This window comes from Pelodiscus sinensis, chromosome 1, assembly GCF_049634645.1.
Source record: "Pelodiscus sinensis isolate JC-2024 chromosome 1, ASM4963464v1, whole genome shotgun sequence".
Lineage (NCBI taxonomy): Eukaryota > Metazoa > Chordata > Testudines > Trionychidae > Pelodiscus > Pelodiscus sinensis.
The window spans coordinates 225,934,227-225,956,311 of record NC_134711.1 but is presented as its reverse complement, the minus strand read 5'-3'; the positions used below and the strand labels follow the sequence as shown (position 1 = coordinate 225,956,311).

Genomic DNA, 22,085 nt, shown 5'->3' with positions numbered 1-22,085 from the left:
TAAGAATTAAGGAGATTTTTATATTATTTGATTATGTTACCAAACCCTTTGGAGTTTTGTATAGTTCCTTAAATACTAACAAGAAGAATATAAAAGAAGTACAAGTTGATTTTTATTAATAATAATTATTGTTATTGTAATTATTTTCAATTGTTAAAGATTTCCACATTTCTCTCTGAAAGCTATTTTACTCTAAAATGCATGCAGATTGGGCAGACAAATTATGTCCCACTGATAACCCTAACTTGGGTTTTTCTCCACAACCACGTGAAGGTCCAAATAACAAATGGAAAACAGAATAGAAAAAAATAGTTTTCCAGGTCAGCGCATATGTGAGGGGATCCTCAGGTTGCAGCCTGGGATTGCTGCTTAAGTCTCCAACCTGGGATGTGTCTCAGACAATTTTTCTAGTGACAAGCAGCAAACCCCTCTAGGTGCTGTTATCACTCAGCACAACAATCTGTGGAATCCCATACCCAGTTAGATTGCTTGAATGCTCTCAGAGCCACTCATAAATCACACAGAAAAAGGCACAAGTCAAATTCCTCCAGCTTCCAGTACTGTACCTCCTGAATATGCCTTCTCCATAAACAGTGCAAATTTAATAATACTTGGTTCACCACTTCATCAATGAAAAGTGAATATACACTAGCTTTTGAAAATCTGAGTAATTTACCAGACACTTCAGGCAAGCTCACTGCTAAAGATATATAGTTAAATAAATTTACTGACTACAAGAGATAGATTTTATGTGACTGATGAGCAAAAAGTCACGGTTAGTTACCAAAAGAAATGAAATAAGCATGCAGTCTCAACTTTCAACCCTGTTAGATTGAGCAACAAAAAGATTAAGTCATTTTTCTCAGTGCACAGTGCAAAGATTTCACTTTTAAAACCTGGGCCAGTCTCCTCTGTTGGAATCTTCAGTCTTCTCAGGGCTTTGTTTCTTGTAGCATAGGTGAAATCAGAAGAAAGACCAAGCAGGGAGCCCTATATTCTGTTTTTATACCCTTACTCCACATGCTTGAGGAACATAACTCCAAGTATGTCTAGTGGACATTGTTGCATCACCAGGCAAGTTTAAACAATTCCTCTGGTGCAATCTTTTGCAGGTAAGTCATTGAATTATGACTCCTTTGTGGAACAATGCCTGTTGATAGTTGTTTGATACCTGCCAGGAATTTTTTGTTTGTCTGTTTGTTTTGTTTTTTGTTCTTGTTTCTGGTGAGCTAATATCTGGCCAATTTCCAGCATGTTTTACTGACAACCATATGACACAATCTTATAACTTCATATGCACTAACCATATACATAGTTTGATAGAACAGGGACTTTCACCAGATCATAGCCTTTCCCCCGATCCCTTACATGGCCTGCTTTACATGCAAAATCACAATTACATACAAACGAAGAATATTGGGGTAACAAGGTGTTTTCCCAAGGTATATAATGTCACAGCATATGTTTATATTACATATAGAGCACTTTGTTTGCAAAAGTGTGTATTTAGTGACACCTAAACATTTTATGGATTTGTATCAGCTTCACTGAATTGTTCACATCAAAAAATAAAAAAAATCCAAAGTCTAAAAAAGTTTCACTTCTATAGTTTCAAGATGAAACTTTTTTCAGTTCAAAAGTTATTTTGTTTTGATTTTTTTCTGCAATTTTTAAATGCAAAAAACATTTTAAATGCTCAAAATCTAAATGAAACGTTTCATTTTCGGTGGAATAAAACATCTAAATCCTGTGGCTTGTGTTAAGAAGAATGCCAGGCTAGATTAACACAATCATCCCTTCTAGCCTTAAATAAATCTATGAAATAGATATCAAGAATCTTCAGAACCACTGAAGTTTCTTGACGACGGTTTTAAATGTCTTTCATTTCCACCCCCACTCTCATTGGAGTGCTTATTCTATTTATTTCAGGTTTGATTTTGCTACACGATAACTGTTTTTTAGAAGCTGAGACTGCTATCTTCCTGAGTCAAAACTCTACAGCAAAATGAAGAAGGGAGTGGAAAGATTATACAGCCACTTGCAATACAATATTTTGGAATCCTTATTTTAAACATAAAAATAGAATTGCACACATTTGGGTCCTGATACTGCCACACTGGCTACAGAGAGAGTATAGAAAACATCTCCTAACAGGTGCTCATGACCCGAAGTAATCAGACCCTAAACAATCACGTTTGGTATTATGTTGTGCTTACTCTCAAGACTGCATTATTGGTGTCTTTTTATGATGATAGCCCTTCTCAGCAGTGATGCAGCTGATTGCCTTGATGTAGACTTGTGAAATAGTTTGCTAATTTGTGTGTCATTTTATCAAAACAAAGATGTTTTTCTCCCTGTTGGTTAAACAAACCCATCACAAAACACACAGAGTGAGGAAGAAAACCCAGGTCTCAGATTCGGAAAACAGAAAAATCGATGCAGAGCAGCTGTAAGAGCTGATATTAGTCCGGGAACCTGCTGAGCCAGTCACCATCTCTAAGTAATTACGACTGCTATAAATTCCTACTGAGCTTTTCATTCCATCCATTATAGAAAGATGTTAAATAAAATATATTTTATCGACACTGTCAGGGAATAAAAACAACTTTCAATAAAAGAAACTGATTCAGTTTGATCTTGTTCTTACCTCCCCTGCATGGCGAGTGGATTGAAATCTTTCCCAAGGGGAACACAGCAATCCTGGCCTACTGCTCCATTTTGATACGGTATTTGTGGCTGTCCCTGAATAGCCACCATTCCGTGAAACTCCTTCAAGAGCTCATTTAAGTTGCTGGCAATTGGTTCAGCCGCCACCTTTCCGTGTGAGCTAGCATGGTGAGGAGAGGATGTCTGAGTCAGCTCCATCTCTAGATTTCTAGTGATTGTGCCGTCATCTTTACTATCCAAGTACATACCTTCTTACTGGTTTTCTATTCTGAAAAAAGTAAAAACAAATCTATTAGGAACTTACTGAATACACATATTTTATATCTACCCACATCCAAACATACAGGGGGGAGGTGGATGTGGGGGATACGCGTGCACACGCTTGCTGATATTCCAGTGCTAAAAGGCCACTGGACAATTTTTTATCTTGCACTTTTTACTGTTTTATCTGTATTCTGCTTGGTAATTCATCTCTACCAGAAATACTTTAACATTTGAAAACTGAGTTGAGAAAGCAGCAGTCACTTAAAATAAATACATAAAACAGCCTGCCACACAGAGCTATCCTTCTCTTTAACCAAATGTGGAATTTCCCCCCAAAAAAACTTTTTCTCCCAAATTACACCGGTTTATCATAGAGAATGAACTATATTCACTGCCATTGCAGGATTGAGCTCTGACACCATGATGATCAGAATAAGAAACAGGTGCCTGAACACTATCAGTAAGCTAGATGTGTTGAAGCGCTTACTTCTAGCCCTGATTTTCTCTTAAGAAACACTTAAGTCCCAACCCAGCAAGCTATCTGCATGTATCCAGCTTAATCATCAGGAATTGTGGGTCATATGATGATGAGTGTATAAGGGTCTCCAGGACAATTAACAACCAGATTTTAATTTCTGACCTGGCTCATCTGACACAAAGAAGCCAGATTCTAACTGGGACTGGGCAGCTGACAGCTCTTTTAGCAGCAGGGAAGCTTTAGAGCCAACTCTTGTTCCAACCGCTCTCCCTTCAGCATAGGAGCAATGCAAGGGACAAGAAAGGAGCTGATTAGAGCTATGTTAGACCAATTCCCACAAGGCAACACACTGCTGGCACAAGTTAGAGCAGCCCCTGGGATGACAGACCAGCCACAGATTAGGAAACAACAACTTTCTCCCTGAGGCTCCACCACCCAAACCCCACTTTTTGCTGAGCAAAGGAAGAATCCAGCCCTCCCTGGATATGACTTCAGCATAGAGTGGACTCAGCTCTTAGGCTACGATTACACAGCGGGGCTATTTTGGGATACCTCCAGTATTCTGAAATAGCTATTCTGCATCTTAAGAGCAAGCCTGTTGTATCGAAATATAACAGGCTCACTATTCCGACATCCCTGTAAACCACATTGCACAAGAATAAGGGACGTTTTTGAATAGCACCTTATTTCAAAATTTGGCGCTGTGTAGATAGTGCCAAATTTCAAATTTGAAAATTACATAGAAATAATCCATGCAATTTGCACAGTGCAAATTGCATAGTTTATTTGGACGTAAGGATGCTGTGTAGACGCACTCCTATTGGGGTATTGCCACAATCCCTCTCCCAATACACTCACAAAACCTCTCTCCTGAGTTCAGTGGTGATTTCAGTCCAGGTTAGTGGTCCTGTGTGGAGCTATACAGGTACCACTTTCACTTTGCAGTGAGGGCACCAGCTAAACCACTAGAGCACTGACAGCCCTCTTGTAACCTTGGGTGCCCCCAATCTCCCCAGAAGGACAGATCAAAATTCATTTGGAAAGAATTATAGAGTTGCTCAGCTTCCTGCAACAAAGAACCAGCAGCTCACATGGGAGAGCACAGCACACAGTAACTCGCATGCAGCTTTGCAGTGGCTGCTCAACACCTGGGCACTGATCATCTATTAGTTAACTCTACAGAGAAGACATAGCCTGGTGTCCAATCCTGCAGTTTACAGGCACAATTGAATTCAATATTTAGTTTGTATAAGGATCTAAGAAAAGCAAATGATAAAGCAATCTGAGAAAATCAAGAGCAATATATTAATCAGTAGGACCAGATAATATTTGAGTTTGTCAAATAATGCCACATTGAATGATACAATACAAAAGCAATCACAAATATTTTTTGAATATATGTGGCAAATTTGTACTGCTTTTATTCATGCGGTCATAGAAATCATCAAGTTCATATGAATTTGGATTATTGGTAAGTTTATTCAATAAAATCTTCATAAACCCTAAAAGGCACACGTAATTATTCATATTGGAAGTGTGATACTCATTGTATCCATTTTTGTTTTGCTATTCATTATTCTAATAGTAAAAGTTTCAGTCATCCAATAAGAGAACAAAAAGATATCATGTATCAAACAGAAGGTAACTATCCAATACAATTTGATAAATCATAGTAAATAGTGAAGACATCATGAACAATTCAGATGCTGAAATTTGTGCACAATTGTCTAGTGAATACATAAACACCGTTGTAAGAATCTGGATTGGTTTGTGAAAAATACGTAGGGGAAAAAGATGAAATTAATCAGATAATGTATTCACTTGTATTTATTTTAGAGATCAGAGGATACAGAAAAGTGAAGCAGTAGCACTACAGAGAAATATATTGAGGATTAGCAGCTGCTTGTTCAAAACAAACTAGCAAATACATGAAAAAGTTAAACTCAAGCCTTTTAGGATTCTTTGAGAGATTTACCTTACACTGAAGTGATGAGTGTGGTATAAAAGCCTCAACAGAAATGCCAAATGTGGAATGAAAAGAGACAGTCAATGGATATAGTTTAAAAAAGCCTTGCATGAGAGTATTAAAAGAAATAAATAACCCACAAGCTAAGGGCTAAATTCACACCATGAGTTAAAAACTAGCTAACAAAAACTATATAGTAAGAAATGGATGTGTCTCAGAATGCAGGAGTCAGTTTAGTTCCATACATCATTTGGTAACAAGGGTGCTGTTTTTTCTGGGTATTAATAATTTTGAGAGACCATAACAAGATGCTTAAGCTTTATCTGAGATATTAAACCATTCCAAAACTGCTCCATAGAGTGTATAAGCAGAATGGTCCATAATAATGACTAGCTGAGACACCTGCTGCAAACCTGTATAGTCATGCTATGAGATTTAGTATCTGGTTTTGCCTTGGCTGGCTTACTACCATCATCAACAAGGCTGTGTCTAGACTGCATCCCTTTTCCGTAAAAGGGATGCAAATTAGACACATTGCAATTGCAAATGAAGCGGGGATTTAAATCCCCCCCCCCCCGCTTCATTTACATAAATATGGCCGCCGCTTTTTTCCGGCTCGGAGCTTTGCCGGAAAAAAGCGCCAGTCTAGATGCGGATCTTTCGGAAAATAAAGCCTTTTCCAAAAGATCCCTTATTCCTCTTAAAATAGAAATAAGGAATAAGGGATTCCTTAAAATAAGGAATAAGGGATCTTTCAGAAAAGGCTTTATTTTCCGAAAGATCCACGTCTAGACTGGCGCTTTTTTCTGGCAAAGCTCCGAGACGGAAAAAAGCAGCAGCCATTTTTATGCTAATGAAGCGGGGGGGGATTTAAATCCCTGCTTCATTAGCAATTACAATGTGTCTAATCTGCATCCCTTTTACGGAAAAGGGATGCAGTCTAGACACAGCCCAATTGATTTGTGACAAAATACAGGTGAATTCAATAGCTACCAGAATGCAGAAAATAATACGGTGTTACATACATAGTGCTCTGCATCTGTGCATATATAAATAGTTAATAGATAACCTGACAGTATATGGCACTCAAGCACATGTAGCATAACTTCTGAGTTTTGTAGGACCAATAAAACTTCTTGTGGAGCACTGCAAATGGCTTCCCAGAGTAGCTCTTTGCATTAGCTCTTCACATGGTGTCATAAGTAAAACAAAGCACTGAGTGAGCCGTCACAGTGCAGGACAACTGCCCCTGTATTCTCGCTCTGTGGTCCATCAAGAGTACCCATTCCAGACTCCCGGCTCCTCATACCTCTCTCGGGCAGAGACCCACATCTCCCTCCCTCTTGACCAGGAACTTTCCAACCTTTACATTTCCCTCACAGTGATATTCCCAGCAAACCAGGCTGCCTACATAGCCAGCGATCTGTGCTTCTGCTTTCCCTGGCAGAAGTTGTGAACACTTTGTGCCTGCAGTTGTAAGTTATCACTCAGCTTTTTACAAGCAAGTGCATTTAGTCCTAAAGTTTAAAGGCATAACTGATCAAACCTATTAAAACAATAAAAGAACCAATGTGCATTCTAAAAAGCTGACCTGGGCCACTCCAGCTCCACCTTGGGTTCTGATAGGTGTCAGTCCTTCAAAACCCACAGCTGGGTTTTCCCCTTGATAAGTTCATAACTGTCGCAGCTTCAAAACCAGAACTGTTCAGTCTTTCTTTTATTCAGCTTACACCTCTGATGTTCATCTTATGCAACAGGAAATCAAAGCTACCACACACCCAATTCTCAGGGCATAGCTTCAAAAGGCTGGGAGGGTTATATAACAGAAACGGGGAACTTGCATTCGCCTCCCCATAGATATTCCCCAGGAAAACCACATAATACTTTTTTATTGTTGTTGTTCCAATAGTCCAGTCTTGTCCGACACATTGTTCAGTGTAGTTCTTCAAATCTCCAATCTTGCATCATTCTTATCTCCCTACTCTAAAGATTATGTGCACTCCAAGCCCACAACTAAGTATAAACCATTCATTTAATACAATGAACTCCAAAGATACTTAACTTTCATTCAAAAAGGGCAATTTCTTGCATTATCCTTGGGAGACCTATCAGTTACAAGAACAAGAGAGAACATCCTACAGATGTGCCAATGTAGAGATTAGCCATGGTTCCAACTTGGCACAGGCATGAGAGAAAAACAATTTAGTCACAGAAAGAGACTAAATGGCTTACTAATTCTACAAACCACAATTCAATGTCTTAGAGGCCTTACTTTGTCATTCGACCACCCTCACAAAAATAATCTAATGGGAAAAGTGCCATCGTTTTTAACACTACCATATTCTGCTTTGCTATTCTACTCATCTCTTCTGCATGTTATTGCTACCAGACAAAGCGCAAACTCATCAACCACACACTCATCAACCCAGAAACAGGATAAATCACGGCCCTGTACAGTTTACTCTCGTCTCTTCTTAGTACTGATTCACCACTGCCTGTCTGCTGCAGCTACAATGCTTGGTAAAGCAACTTCTCTGTTCTCAGTCAGGAGACTCTCTAAGAATATGGTAGCTACAAACCATACCATAGCCGGTGGCCCTTCATAAAGCAGATCAATTACCTGAGCTTCATGAAAATAACCCACCATTTCACAGGTTACTGGTTATGTTTGTGAAACCTAAATCAAGTCCTGATGCAAATTAGGTTTTATTTGATGCTTGTGCCTAATTGTCTGAAAAGCTTTTATATTTTGATCATTAAAATGCAGTGTGACAAGTGTTTAAAATCCAACACTTCAGAATCCACACAGTATATAAACCATAAAAGCCAGAAAATTGAGTTAAAGAACATTCCATCTTAAACTCATACGGCTCAATGTGGTTTATTGCAACACTTAAGCACAAAAGGCCAAATGCTTCCCCTGAATACAGAAAGGCAAAAGAGGGGAACAGACCTGAAAGGAGACAGCGCCATTTATACAGCATGCTCACACTTTCCTTTGGAGTCTGTGCAATAGCGTCAAGGAGTTTGGGCTCTGCAGAATTGGGTGGGGGAGAGCACAGCAACAGAGCAAATCTAAGGAACAGGGTTTCCTCCAATCCCAGTGGGAAAGCTGACAGAAAAGGAGCTAGCAAGAGCTAACACTGATTCTCTGCACCTTAACCAACTAGCCTGGCCCCTAAAGGCGAAGAGGTTTTTTATTGTATTATTTAGTGTCTTCTGTTATTATAACAGCATTAGAATAAAAATTATTGACAAGAGATGAAAGAGGCAAGCTAAGCCTGAGTGCTCCAAAACAGTCAGGGTAAAGCAAATCAAATACACTGAAAAAAGGAACCAAAAATGAACAAAGCCCACCCTCAGACCCGCCAACAGGGTGGAGTAAAGGGGGCAATTACTCCGAGGCCTGGCGATTCAGAAGGGCACAGGGCTCTCAGCTGCAGCAGAGCCAGGAGCTCTGGGCCCTTTAAATCACCACCGGCACACTCCAGGCAGCGCTGAGGGCTGCGGAAGGGGCACACCGCAATCCAGGCAGTGCTGATAGCTGGCTTCCCCTGCCCCTTCCACCTGATGCCCTGCCCTTTCTGGGAGCACCGAGCCAGCCCCACCCCACTTTGCCCAGGAGCCTGGTGAGACGGTTGTCTTTATGGTTGCCAGATATTGTCACAAAAAAATCCCAAACATGGCGGGGGACTGAAATTGTTGAGCAAAAAAAGATCTGACCAAGAAAAACAGAAAATTTTATATGTCCGGTATATTCTGTATTTTTCACCATACAGGGACCACAAATATCTGTGTGAAAAATTGACACCTGGCAATCCTAGTTGGCTCCTCTGATGACAATATTCAGGACATAGCCTACAGTAATAATAGGCTCAGGTAGCTGACTCTGTAGATGGCCTTTTTTCTTATAGCTTCGTTTACCCTATTCTTTTTGTCTTGGGACTGGTCTACATTTAGAAGTTAGGTTGACACATCACTATGCCAGTCAAGGGTGTGAAGAAACCATACCCCAACTAGCATAGCCATGCCAACCGCATCCCCAATATAGATGTAGCTGTGTTGATGGCAGACTGCTTCCATTAAGGAAGCTAATTTCATTCAGGGGAGAGGTGCTCCTACACGGACTGAAAAAGCCTTTCCATGAGTGTTGAGTGCCTCTACACTGGGGATTTACACCAGCCTAGTCTCTGTAGTGTAGGTAAGGTCTTAGTTTCTCATTTGTAACCTGCCTCACCCATGCTTCCGGAGTTTCTGATATTAATAGCCTAGCAACCCTCAACATGCAGTACATAGGCATATGCATTCACTATTTGTCATTTTCCTAGTTTTCTTGGAGGGATGGTAGCAGAGAAGAAAGCTGCAGTGAATTATCAAACAAAGAAGAAGAATTTACTAATTCACAAACTTCATACCATTTTCACTCTTGCTCTCATAGCATACAAAACAGGACAACCCTGAAGAGAATTCAGTCTTAAGGGGGGGAACCGTACCTCAAAACAGTCCCTTAAAGACACAAAACACCCTGTCACTTGGAGTTGGAAGGACAAGCGCTATTGGCAGAAAAATACTATTGGCTAGTTTTATAAAGTTTGATAGATGGCAGTAGAAAAAATGAGGGTTCTGTCTCATTTATGCCACTTCATATTATGCTGATTTTATTAAGCTATGCAGTATATTGTAATTGAAATGTATCTTTTTGTAAATACTCGTCTGCACAACTTGTTAAAATGTACTTTAAAAAAAAAAAGTATCTCCCATATATAGCATTTATTTTTAGAATTATCAGTAAACTAAAAGAATGGAGGAGTATAAAGGAAAAAACCTCAGGATTTGAACCAAAATTATGAAACACATTACTGCACATTCATAAAATCTTTGTTTAAAAATCCCACAAGTGTCTTTGCCATAATCAGCACATTTGGCTATCTATCTATGTAAAGTAGTTCTAAGGCAACTATCACTATGATATTAGACCTCAACGTCGTTCATGATTAGGACCCTACCAAACACACAACCCATTCTGGACAATTTTTTGTTGTCCTTTTCTGAACCTTTTCCAGTGCCAATATATCTTTTGTAAGATGAGGCAACCACATCTGTACACAGTATTCAAGATGTGGGTGTACCATGGTTTTATATAGATGCAATAAGATATTCTCTGTCTTATTTTCTATCCCTTTTTTAATTATTCCTAACATTGTTTGCTTTTTTGACTGCCGCTACACACTGAGGACTCATCTAGACTATGCAGAAGATTTGAAAGAGGATATGCAAATTCAGCGGGAATTTGCATATCTTCTTCCGATCTCACTTTTGAAAGCAGAGCTTTCAAAAGTGAAAATAGTCAGGATGCATTTTTTATTCGGCAACCCCCCCTTTTTCGAAAAGCTGCTTTTCCTCAAAAAAATGAGGTTTACGCAGCTTTTCAAAAAAGGGAGGCTTTCGCTGAAAAAAACATGTCTTGATTTACTTTCACTTTCAAAAGCTCCACTTTCGAAAGTGAGATCAGAAGAAGATATGCAAATTCCCACAGAATTTGCATGTCCTCTTTCGAATCTTCCACATAGTCTAGATGAGCCCTGAGTGGATGTTTTCAGAGAACTATCCATAATGACTCCAAGATCTTTCTCTTGAGTAGTTGTAGCTAAATTAGTCCCCATCGTATTGTATGTATAGTTGGGATTATTTTTTCCAATGTGCATTACTTTACATTTATCAACATTAAATTTCATTTGCCATTTTCTTGCCCAATCACTTAGTTTTGTGAGATCTTTGTGAAGCTCTTCACAGTCTGCTTTGGTTTTAACTACCTTGAGCAGTTTTGTATCATAGGCAAATTTTGCCACCTGTTTACCCTTTTCTCCAGATCTTTTATAAATAGGTTGAATAGGATTGGTCCCAGGACAGACCCTTGGGGAAACCCATTAATTACCTCTCTCCATTCTGAGAACTTACTATTTATTCCTACCCTTTGTTTTCCATCTCATCCTCTCTATCATTCTTACTTTCTAATATATCAATGAAATATGAGCTAGAGAAAAGGTAGCGTAATGGGAGAGACTTTAGCTAAATAGAAGCTAGTGCAGTTAAGCCTTTCTGGAATCTGTAAAAGCTGGTGATCAATAAAGAGATTTATATTAGAACTTAAAAGGAGATGCTACCACATGATGTGGTGTAAATCTATACGGACTTTGACTGTGAAGGGTACAACACGATGATCAAGTCATTACTACTATTCCTCTCCATCCTATCACAAGTAACTGAGTATCCACTTCCAAGGCTATAGTATGTTACCAATGTAGCATATTCATTTTTTCCGTAGATCTTCTCAGGTGCTAACGAGATCAATATTTTCTCTAAGTGGTTTCAATTTGAAAGGTTTTTATATTCTGCTTTGCAGTTCTACGTAACTGAAAAACTGTGATATCTGTGACACATATTTGGATGCTATTCATCAGTTTTTAAAATGTTATTTTCTATGTCGTCTCGCAAAGTCCCAAGAAGTATATCATAGCATTCTGGCAGTAGAAAAGGAAAGATCATTTAAATGTAAAGGTCAGGAGGCTACAAAAATATCTTACTTTCTGTGTATTATCCAGAAATTGTACTGTTCCTCCAGTATGAGTCTGCAGCACCTTGTTTATGAGGATGAGAAAGAAACATTGCATCTACATTATTCGTCTTCCCCTGGACAGGAAGAGACCCAGCCTTCCAGACAGAGTGGAAGTGAGATCGTATGCTGCTCCTTCAAGAGATACGCAGGCACCGCCCAAAGGCAAATTCCAGCCCAACACAATTTAAAGCAGACCTTCTTAGGATGCCAGTGGAAACTCTGTTTACTCCAGAGATTATGAGAGTAACTTTAAGCAGTGTCTGATCTGGGGAAAATTCTCTTGCCGGGGAGGAGAATTTTGCTCTACATATTCATCATCCTCCAGCCCACTCCACATAGTGGGGATACTGTTCTCAGGTCAGTTTGGCAACCACCCGTAAGCTGAAGCTAGGTTAAGTGGCCAGTAATACCTAGCACATACACAGCACTTTTCAGATGATTTTCCTCCGCAGTGGGAATCTTCTGGTGGCCTTGGCTGCTACAGCACCTTCAAAGCTGGCTGCAGTCGGGGTAACTAAACCACAGCCTAAATCCCAGAAACCCAGCAGACTAGGTTAGAAGCAGTTGCTGTTTAGAGCATCGCAGAGGCTGCTCTAATTCACTCCCAGGGTATGGCCAGTGCAGAACCAGCCTCACAGTTAGAGGGTACAAATACCTGCCTTGTGTTCCCTCTGCACCCAGAGATCCTTAAACACAGCTGAAAAATCTGTCTCAAGTGCTACATCTTAAAAGCACCTCGGTTCATTAAATGCGGCTTCTTCCTTTAGTTACCATGAATCAGGGAAGGCTGGCAACACATCTGCAATGTGTTGCATTATCATTTATAGACAAGAGATGTTCCTGCCACGCAGTGAAAGTAGATGGAGTAAGGGAGCAGCTACATTTAATTGCTGTCCTCAGTTCATCCCATATGCCTCAAGATACAGCATCTGACTCTTGTGTTCCTGTGCATGTTCATTGCTTGTCCATCAGGCTGGATACAGATGGAGCATATGCTCTTGTGAGTGTCTGCCATTTTCAAGTGGAATCCAGGTTACAATGCCAGGGTCACAACATACATCGGTATTTTCAAAAGTAGTCACAGTATCTTGGGTGGTGCCTCTCCAAATCCTTTTTAACTTATTGCAATCAGTGGTTTGCCATCAGTGGCTGCTGTGAATCTCTGACCATGGAGAAAGTCATGAAACTTGCACATCGCTACACCAGATGTAATGTCCCTTCAGATTTGTGAGTACAATCTTGTCTTGGGCTGTCATGTCGCTAGATGCATGTGAGACTGGGAACCAATCAGTTCCAGGACATTGCAACAGTACTGCTCCTTGCCCTCTTTTCCATGCATCTGTGAAGAGTTTGCTGTCTTTCAGTTGGTCAGAACACTGGCAACACATGGAGCTGAGGTCATAATGTGCATACAATTACTGCATTTTCTTTCAGGCTCTGGCATATGTGTCCATCCAGTGTTGGTCCAAATGAGAGGTTTTAGGTGAGTTGTGCAAGCTATGTCATTAGGCCTGAACTTGCTGACATAAATCAACATGTCTAGCAGCCTTTGAATTCCCGTCTCATCTTCAGGTTCAGTATTTCCCGAATCTTTGATTCATCAGGCAAGATTCTGGTAGAGGTCAGTCTCCTTCCCAGATGTGTTATTTCCATTGTTTGACATTTAGCCTTATTCCATTGAAGGTTATGAGATTTTGTATCTCCCAGTACTCTTCTCAGTCTTTCCTGATGTTCAGTGGCAGTGCTACCCCAAAATATTATATTATCAACATACACAGTCACACCTGCTGCACTCTTTTGCATTAGACTCCTATTAGGGTGAAATACTTCTGAGTGGAAGATATTCTGAGAGGCACCCTTAGGAAGTGCCAAAATCTGCCAAATTATGTTGAAAGTACAGCTCTTCAAAATTCTCAGTCTCCTAGAGGACCTGCCAAAATCCTGCTAAGGCATCTAATTTGCTGAAGAATATGACTCCTCTCATCTCATCCTGATGTTCAGTGGCAGTGCTGCCCCAAAATATCATCTCAGACAATAGTCATTTCTTGTGGGCAAATGGACATGTTCTCTTTTGTGTACAGCTCCTTAGGGTTCATAGACAGCTGTAGTTCCCCTCCTTTTCTTTGCTCCTTTACCGGGGAGTAAACCAAAACTCTCGGTTCTCCAAATAATACCACTTGCTGGCATATTTTGCAGTTCTTCTAACCACTTTCTTAAGTAAACTTAAAAAACAACAAATAGCCTGGTAGCACTTTATAGACTAACAAAACATGGAGATGGTATCATGAGCTTTCATGGGCACAGCCCACTTCTTCAGATGACCAGAGCTCATGATGCCATGATCATGACCACGAAAGCACATGATACCATCTACATCAGTGGTCCCCAAACTTTTGGGGCTGCAAGGCGCCTGGGGGCGGGGCCGCTCATGTGCGGCATGCCCAGGGGTGGGAGCCGCGCATGCGCCGCACACCCAGGGTCTGGGGCGCAAGAATGGCTTGGGCTGGCCCTGATAACTCAGTGGACACGCATAAATGCCCTGGCGGGCACTGCATGGCACCCACAGAGACCACTGATCTCCATGTTTTGTTAGTCTATAAAGTGCTACCAGACCATTTAAGTTTATCCTGTTACAGACTAACTCGGCTACCCCCTGAAACTTCTCTTTCTTAAGGTTTGTGGAACTTTTCATATAGCACATACCACAGGTTTTGAATCTTCTCTTCACCTTGCCTTGTATGTTTTTGGAAGACACCCCATGTGAAATGTATGTGAAAGAAACAGAGAATCTGATGTGAAAAGAGAGAGAAAGAGAACAAGAGCAAATGACAGTTTATTGTGAAGTATGTGTGAGAGAAAGTGTGTGCATGCTCACATGCACAGAAGATGCAAACATGAACTCGTGAAAAGTTAAGTGGCAGCAGTTGTATGTTTGTCAAAGCAACCAAAGTGAATGATTGTCTGTCCGTCGGTGTACAAGTATGTGTCCAAATAAGGATAGTTGGAAAAGGCTATGTGTGTCACATTTATAAGGAAGGGCTAGTAATTTTTTGCCTCACCTGGTAAGTTTGTGACAATTTTGTAAGGTTGCATTAAATACACTTTAAAGCAGAGTTTCAATTAAGATGCCAGTCCCTGGAACTACTTGAAAATACATCCCCTCTCTCTCCCATACATTCCTTTTTTAGAAACATCGACCATCGCAATGATCTGGAATAAAAACAGGGATGAAGTGACCTCTTGTGGCAGGCAGGCTGATCTTCAAAAGCAATTATTTCACTAAGACCATACAGAAATATGTACAGTTGCCATTTAAAGGGTTGATTGCAACTAACATTTTAAAAAGCCATTCACCTCACCAAGAAATACCGAATTCCTCCACTAATTTGTTATAAGCGTATGTATATTGTATGTTATGTGTGTAGAAGTTAAGTGCCAACAGAATGCCCTGAACTTTACAAAACAGAAGACAACTCAGTTCCTAACCCACAGAGTTTATGAACCAGTGAAACAATGCACAGAAAATCCCCTGGGTAAACTAGAGGGTAGTTGTGTCATAGGGCTGGTGTGTATCAGAGAAACTTGTACCCATGCATCTATGTCAGTGCAAACTCCTAGTGCAAATGCACTGTACCATGACATATGCCAATAAATCAGACCATTTTGAGCCCCATTTTACCATGTGGAATTATTTAAGTTAGAGGACTGCACTGGAGCAAGTTGCCTGTTGCACATAGGCCTAAGAGTGCTGAGAGGATTTTAGTTTGTTGTGGGGAGGGAGGGTAGTTGTTTTGTTTTGTCTTTAATAGGAGCTGATACAGCATCCTTGCTAACTGCTTTCTATAGTGGGTTAACATGTGGAGGCTTCAGGTAGGAAACACTTTAAAATAAAGATTTAAATGAAAAGTTTTCAGTTTGTTCACTAAAGACAGGAGTGAGTTTCAGGCATAAGGATGTGGAAGCGAGAAGTCATGGAACAGGCTAAGAAGAGTATAAATACTTGACTTAAAACTGCCATTTCTTTATGATGTCACACTAGATATGCCCATTGCTTGCATGGTACTTTGAATCACCTGCCAGTTCCTCTTCTGTAGTGGCACCTCCTTGGACTCCATGCTTTGATATCAGACTGATCAAGGATCCCTGGTAGCATGGAGCCAGCCTTTTAATATGTTATCCATTTAGAAATTCCACTTTTAATAAGACAATGTGCAATGCACTAAAAAGAACTTATCTGAAACAATAGAGACTCCCTAGCAGGTTCCCCAGCATCTGTTATTAGTGCTGGGTGATTAATAAATATTATGTGGGACTATTATCTTTGAAAATTTGTGCATGTCCACAACAGTTTCCCAGCTCCATAAAAAAAAAGGACAAATGAAAACAACCTTTTTACTAGCATGAAATTTCCTGAATAACTCATTGAATTCAGGCAATATTATCCAAGCAAGTCTAGGCTATGTCATAGCAAGGATCCTGCAAAGGCAGCACCGCACAGCAAGAGCCAATTATCCACAGCTTTGGAGAGCTAAGACAAGAGAGTAGAGCAGAGGTGTCTATTCGCTGACTACCTCTCTGGACCTGGGGCATGCTCTAGTATAGGGAAAAGGTGGGTTATGAGAAACAGTATTTTAAAATTGAATATTTAGATTTAGGACTCAGTCTCTCTCAGTCTTTGGAGTCACATTGAACAGGAGGCTCCCCTAGAATAGACAAACAAAATAAGCACCAACTCCTATTAAGATATTGAAGAAGATTATGTGGGATCAGAGACACACAGCAGGCCTGAAAGCAAAAAATAATCTCTTTTCCCTCGTGGCCTAAATGTATGGCCTGAAGGTTTTTTCTCCTCTCTGATATCCATGCAAGTTTTTTTGAAATCATTGTGTAAAAATAATATTTGTATATTCCTTTAAAATGTCACTAGCATAAACACTATTTGTATTAACAAAATCTAAATATCCTTCATCTAATCCAAAGGCTTCCTGTGCAACCTTAGTTCCAGAACATGAAGCAATCCTCACAAATGAGAAAAGCATTGGATCCTTCTTATTGATAGAGGATGTTTTGGGAACCTGGTAATATAACTCTCAGTTACACATTCATTAGAAGGACTCACTCTTATCTAAGATGGTGCTCAAGAGCGGCTGTAAGTGCATACTATATTCTCAAGAAAATCTCTCCCAAGAAAACACAAATTTCATTACATCTTTAAAGTCCCCATGACTGTGAAAATGTTCCAAGATAAAGATACTACAGACTATCATGCGTATAGGAAAAGCTATTGAGAAACATTCTCAAGGATAACACACACACACAATCAGTTTTTGGTTGATGTGGAGATTAACAATTTGTTAAAATTGTTTTTATACTTCACACATGTAAATGTGTATACAGTTGAACCCTATTTTGGGGAGAGAGGATGACAAATAGGTTTCTTTGCTTATTTCCTTATTTTTATCATAAAAAAATTATAAATTAAAGCAAGCCCTGTTAATTTTATCTCGATATGAAATACAAGAAAATGGAATGTTTACCATCTGGAAGAGGATAAAATCAGCAAGGAGAGGTACGTAATCCTCAGTCTCAGAAGAGAATATCATGATTTTTTTTTCTTCAAAATTTAAAATGACTCTGCAGACTGTCTGAAAGCCAGGCTAACTGAAGCACTGTGCAGAAAACTGTGTTATTCCCCCCCTCCCCGTGACATGTCTAGATTATTGTTATTCCCATTGTGTCAATCTTTCTTATGTCTAACTTGATAAACTGCAGGTGCTTCAAATTGCAGCAGCAGCTAGAATACCAATATGTAGTAAATCTTCATGTCACATTTTTCTAGTCCTCTGTTATCGTATCTTCTGTGGAACAAATTTAGGCTAAGGAACCTCGCTGCATGAAGGAATTAGAGTATCCATATGCCCCAGCAGCTGTACTATGGGGGGAAAAGAGAACCAACAGGTGCAAAAAAGCAGAGTTAATCGTGTTGTTGGTTTATCCTCTTGTTCAAATGGCCGGCAAACTAGGAATAAAAGATCTTTTTTCTTATAGTGCTCCGGTGCCAGTGGGCACACTAGTGGCCTAGGCATATAGCTTTCAGACCGGTCTCCCATGGCATAATATCAAACAGATGGTGCAGTTTGTTTTGCAAAATGCTCCAGGGTTTATGCATGAAATCATAGCTCTTTGGTACAGTATTCATTTCAGACGATGAAACAAGCTTTGTGCAATGCATCATGTTGCTTTTGAAAAATGAATGAGAATTGTTTTATTAAAATACACAGATCGGTAAGACTAGAGTTTAACACTTTTTCAGATAAAATTAACCATATTAAATTGTTTATTATTAGTGCAGCCCCTGATACATGAGAGCATTTTGTCCAATGGAATGTGTCAGCATTTTATTTCCTTCTACTGCTATATTCAGCATTTGAAACCACCCCAAGTATCCTTAAAAAAAAAAGGAATTATTTTCTGTGGTGAAAGGTTCAGCAGCTACGTTTAAAAAATGCTTGGCTCCCCTGTTGTGGGCTTATACTGCCATAAGCTGCAAAATAAGCCAGGGATAGGAGAATTTTTCTACAATTAACAAGACCAAAACTTTTTCCTGATGACAGTCATTACAGATAGCAAAACATTTTCTAATGTAAATCAAAGTAGCTCTGCTGATGTCAGTCCTGGCTGGTTTCTATTTAGTTTCTTTTGCACACATTGGGCCTAGTTCTGATCCTATAGAAGTTTTGCTTTCCATTTCAGTGGGCATGCCCATCCTCTAATCATTGACGTCTGTCTGAATCAAAGGGTGAGGTGGGCAAACAGAACCAAAAGACAGAATGAGACTGCCATTTGCACTCACATGTCTGGAAATTGGATAGTGCCCAAACCCAATTCCATCTCCCAGCCTCTCTCATCAGTTCCACATTTTAAATAAACTTGTTTCCATGCATGTTTGTACCACTCAGCATCAGCCCCATAAACACTGGTTATTGGGAAAGAAATTAACAGAAGGATTAAAAAAAAAACACCCAACCTTGGTGTTTCAGCATGGCTAGTGGTATTGCTCTGTGATACAGCAAAGATAAATTCAGTAATTTCATTGCTTCCAAGTAATTCTTACAAAAGAGGACTCCTCAAGGACTGTGAACACTCTGAAGTACAACTGCTGATTTGTCAAACTGATTTTTTTATGATCAGTTAAAGCTCATGAAAAAATGTAATTCCAAAAGGAACATTTCAGAATGTGTGAAGTATGAGATTGATCCATTGAAGCCCATGCAAGCCTTTCCACTGTTTTCATTGGACTTGGGAACAGGCCCATACAATGTGTAGAACAGAGGTAGGGAACTCATTTTGGGATGGGGGCCACTGACCCATGGAAAATCAGTCAGGGGCTGCACAAAACTGAGAAGCAAAAAAAACAAACAAAACCAAAACACTCAGGGTATGTCTACACTACCCCGCTAGTTCGAACTAGCGGGGTAATGTAGGCATACCGCACTTGCAAATGAAGCCTGGGATTTGAATTTCCCAGGCTTCATTTGCATAAACTGGGCGCCGCCATTTTTAAATCTCTGCTCGTTCGAACCTCATGGAATGAGGAGTAACGGTAGTTCAGACTAGGAAGCCTAGTCCGAACTACCTAGTTTGTGCTGCGTGTAGCCGTGTGGCACAGGGTTCGAACGAGCGGGGATTTAAAAATAGCGGTGCCCAGTTTATGCAAATGAAGCCCGGGAAATTCAAATCCCGGGCTTCATTTGCAAGTGCGGTATGCCTACATTACCCCGCTAGTTCGAACTAGGAGGGTAGTGTAGACATACCCTCACTCATGTGGCCCCCTGGCTGAGAAGCAGAAAAACACTTCCCAGATTCCCTCGCACGCTGGGATCTAAGGGGGCCTGAGCTAGTAGCGGGCTTCACTTAGGTTCTCAGGTGAGGCAAAAAATGAGGGGTTCCGTGTGTGGGAGGAGACTGTGGGAAGCAAGGTTGGGGTTTGGGGTACAGGAGGGGAATGAGGGTGCAAGAGTGGGCTGCGGATGGCAGCCACAGCTGGAGTGCCAGTGCTGGGTCCCTGATGCTGGGGATGGGGGAGAACCTCAAGCCTCAGGGGCCAGATCCAGGCAAGCCAGGGGCTGGATACGATTCCCAGGCTGTAGGTCCCCCATCTGTTTTAAAACATTTGCTTCCTGCTTGGAAGGGATGTTTGACGAGTGGTGAAACCTGCCCACTGCACAGTTGTGAGGGGTCCTAAAAATAGTTTGGCTCTGCCGTGTGTCCTTGGGGCCAGGATGCTTGGATGATGCAGAGTCCACCCACTCCACTCTGCAAACTCCCTTGGGACTCAAGGCATTCAAGCACATGGGGAAGTGAGAAGGTGATGGCATCAGACCCATGAATTCATCCCATGGGCAGTGAGTAATGTAGGCAAAGGGAAGGCATTACCTTCCCAAAACCACCAACACTGGCTGCCTGGGAGGGGCAGGAGCCATGCCATGCAGCTCCCTGGAGGCTGGAGCCACACTGCCCAGCAGCCCCGATTGATGGGGTGTGGCTGGCCGGGGGGTAGAAGGTTGTGAAGGGGCAGAGTCTCAGGGTGTGGCTTTGGGGGGGGAAGGTGCGGGGCTTTGGCTGCCTCCCCCAGCTGGGCCTCCTCCCACTGCCCATGATTCAGTCCCATTGTCATTTCCCTCAGAAGAGCAGGTACGTGAGCTACAGGGTCTACTGCAACCCTTCAATGGCTGTAGCACATAGGGAGCAGCTCGAGAGTCTCTTCATGCTCTAGGCGAGGATGTGTTTTTCCTGTCCCTCCCTACCAAACATCTAGCAGTACAGAGCCCCCCACAGTGCCTTTGTGATGAGCCGTCCCCACATAGAGACACCACCACACTTGTCGGTGGGATCAAATTCACACCCTTCAGCAGTAAAAAATACAAGCTTGGCACACTTCAGTTAAAGCAAAACACCCTCAGAGATATTAGTAGGGTGTTTTTATACTCATTAGACTAGCCACAAGCAGGAGACATGGATAATCACATGCACTGAACCCATGCATTATAACCTTACAGGCTGTCTCCCAAAAAAATAGGCATTCAGTTGGAGTTGCATTCGTTCCCATCCCTGAAATCTGATGCCCCTACCCAAGTGAAGGTAGGCATGTCAGCCGTGTACAGCTCAGGGCACACTAATACCACAAAAGGGAAAACAAATGACATTATATTCAAAATAGTGACGGTACACAAGCACGACCGCCACTGGATCAAAGAACAGATTAAAAGAACCACACATGAAGATGTTGGCCAAATGCAGAGGACTGGGCTCACCAGGAAAGGAGAGGAGTTATGACAGGGGCCCAAATGCTATGTAACTAGGAGCCATAGGCTGAAACTGGGCAAAGAAAAATTTAGGCTATAAGTTAACATTTCAAAAGTGTCCAAGTGACTTAGGAGCTCATGTCCCATTTACAAAGGCGACACACGTAGGAGCCAAAAATCAGCAGAATTTAGCCTCTTAAGTACATAAGTCACTTTTAAAAATGGGACTTCAGTTTCTCATGAAAGTTTTACCTAGTACCCCTAAATTTTTCCTATAGGGTAACCTAATAAACTGCAGAATTCATTTTGAGTAGAAGTGACAGATGAAGCCACTGTCTTTTGAATCACTGAAGAAAATTCTAGTGCCCAGCTCATAAGAGGTCATTTTTTTTAAGGTTTTCATATAATTTGCTCCCACCACTGCAGTATCTGAATGCATTCCAACTATCCATTAAGCAATATGACTAGTATCTGTCAGTGTTGCATATAGTTCCCCCTCTCCAGTCCTCTCCCAGGGGAAAACTTGCAAGTTGGTTGGCATGCATATGCATGCAATGTGCTGTTTATAAAAGACACAGCAAAGAAGTAAAAGACACAGCAAAGAAGTACACTTTTCACTTTGTGGAGAGAGGGATGAGATTTTTTGGTAATTTCTGTAGGAATTTTATCATCTATGATTTTTTCCTAAGTACTCATGGGAATAGAAATTTCAGATATATAAATAAGAGCATTTCCACAACCATCACTTTGATCAAATGGAACAAAAACCACTTAATATTGATTGAGAAA

General features: G+C 40.8%; 1 protein-coding gene across 4 annotated transcripts in view; it reads right to left on the bottom strand.

Annotated features, from left to right (window-relative positions):
* OCA2 (OCA2 melanosomal transmembrane protein) overlaps nucleotides 1-22,085 on the bottom strand; it is a 364,555-nt gene that overhangs the window by 303,595 nt on the left and 38,875 nt on the right. For 2 of the 4 annotated variants that reach the window (XM_006116097.4, XM_075916334.1), the window contains exon 2: nucleotides 2,648-2,935. In XM_006116097.4, the coding sequence (XP_006116159.1) occupies nucleotides 2,648-2,913 (266 nt within the window). In that variant the 5' untranslated portion in view covers nucleotides 2,914-2,935. Of the gene's footprint in view, nucleotides 1-2,647; nucleotides 2,936-11,959; nucleotides 13,308-17,528; nucleotides 17,636-22,085 lie in introns of those variants that run through there. The other 2 variants (XM_075916327.1, XM_075916320.1) reach the window with 2 other exon arrangements.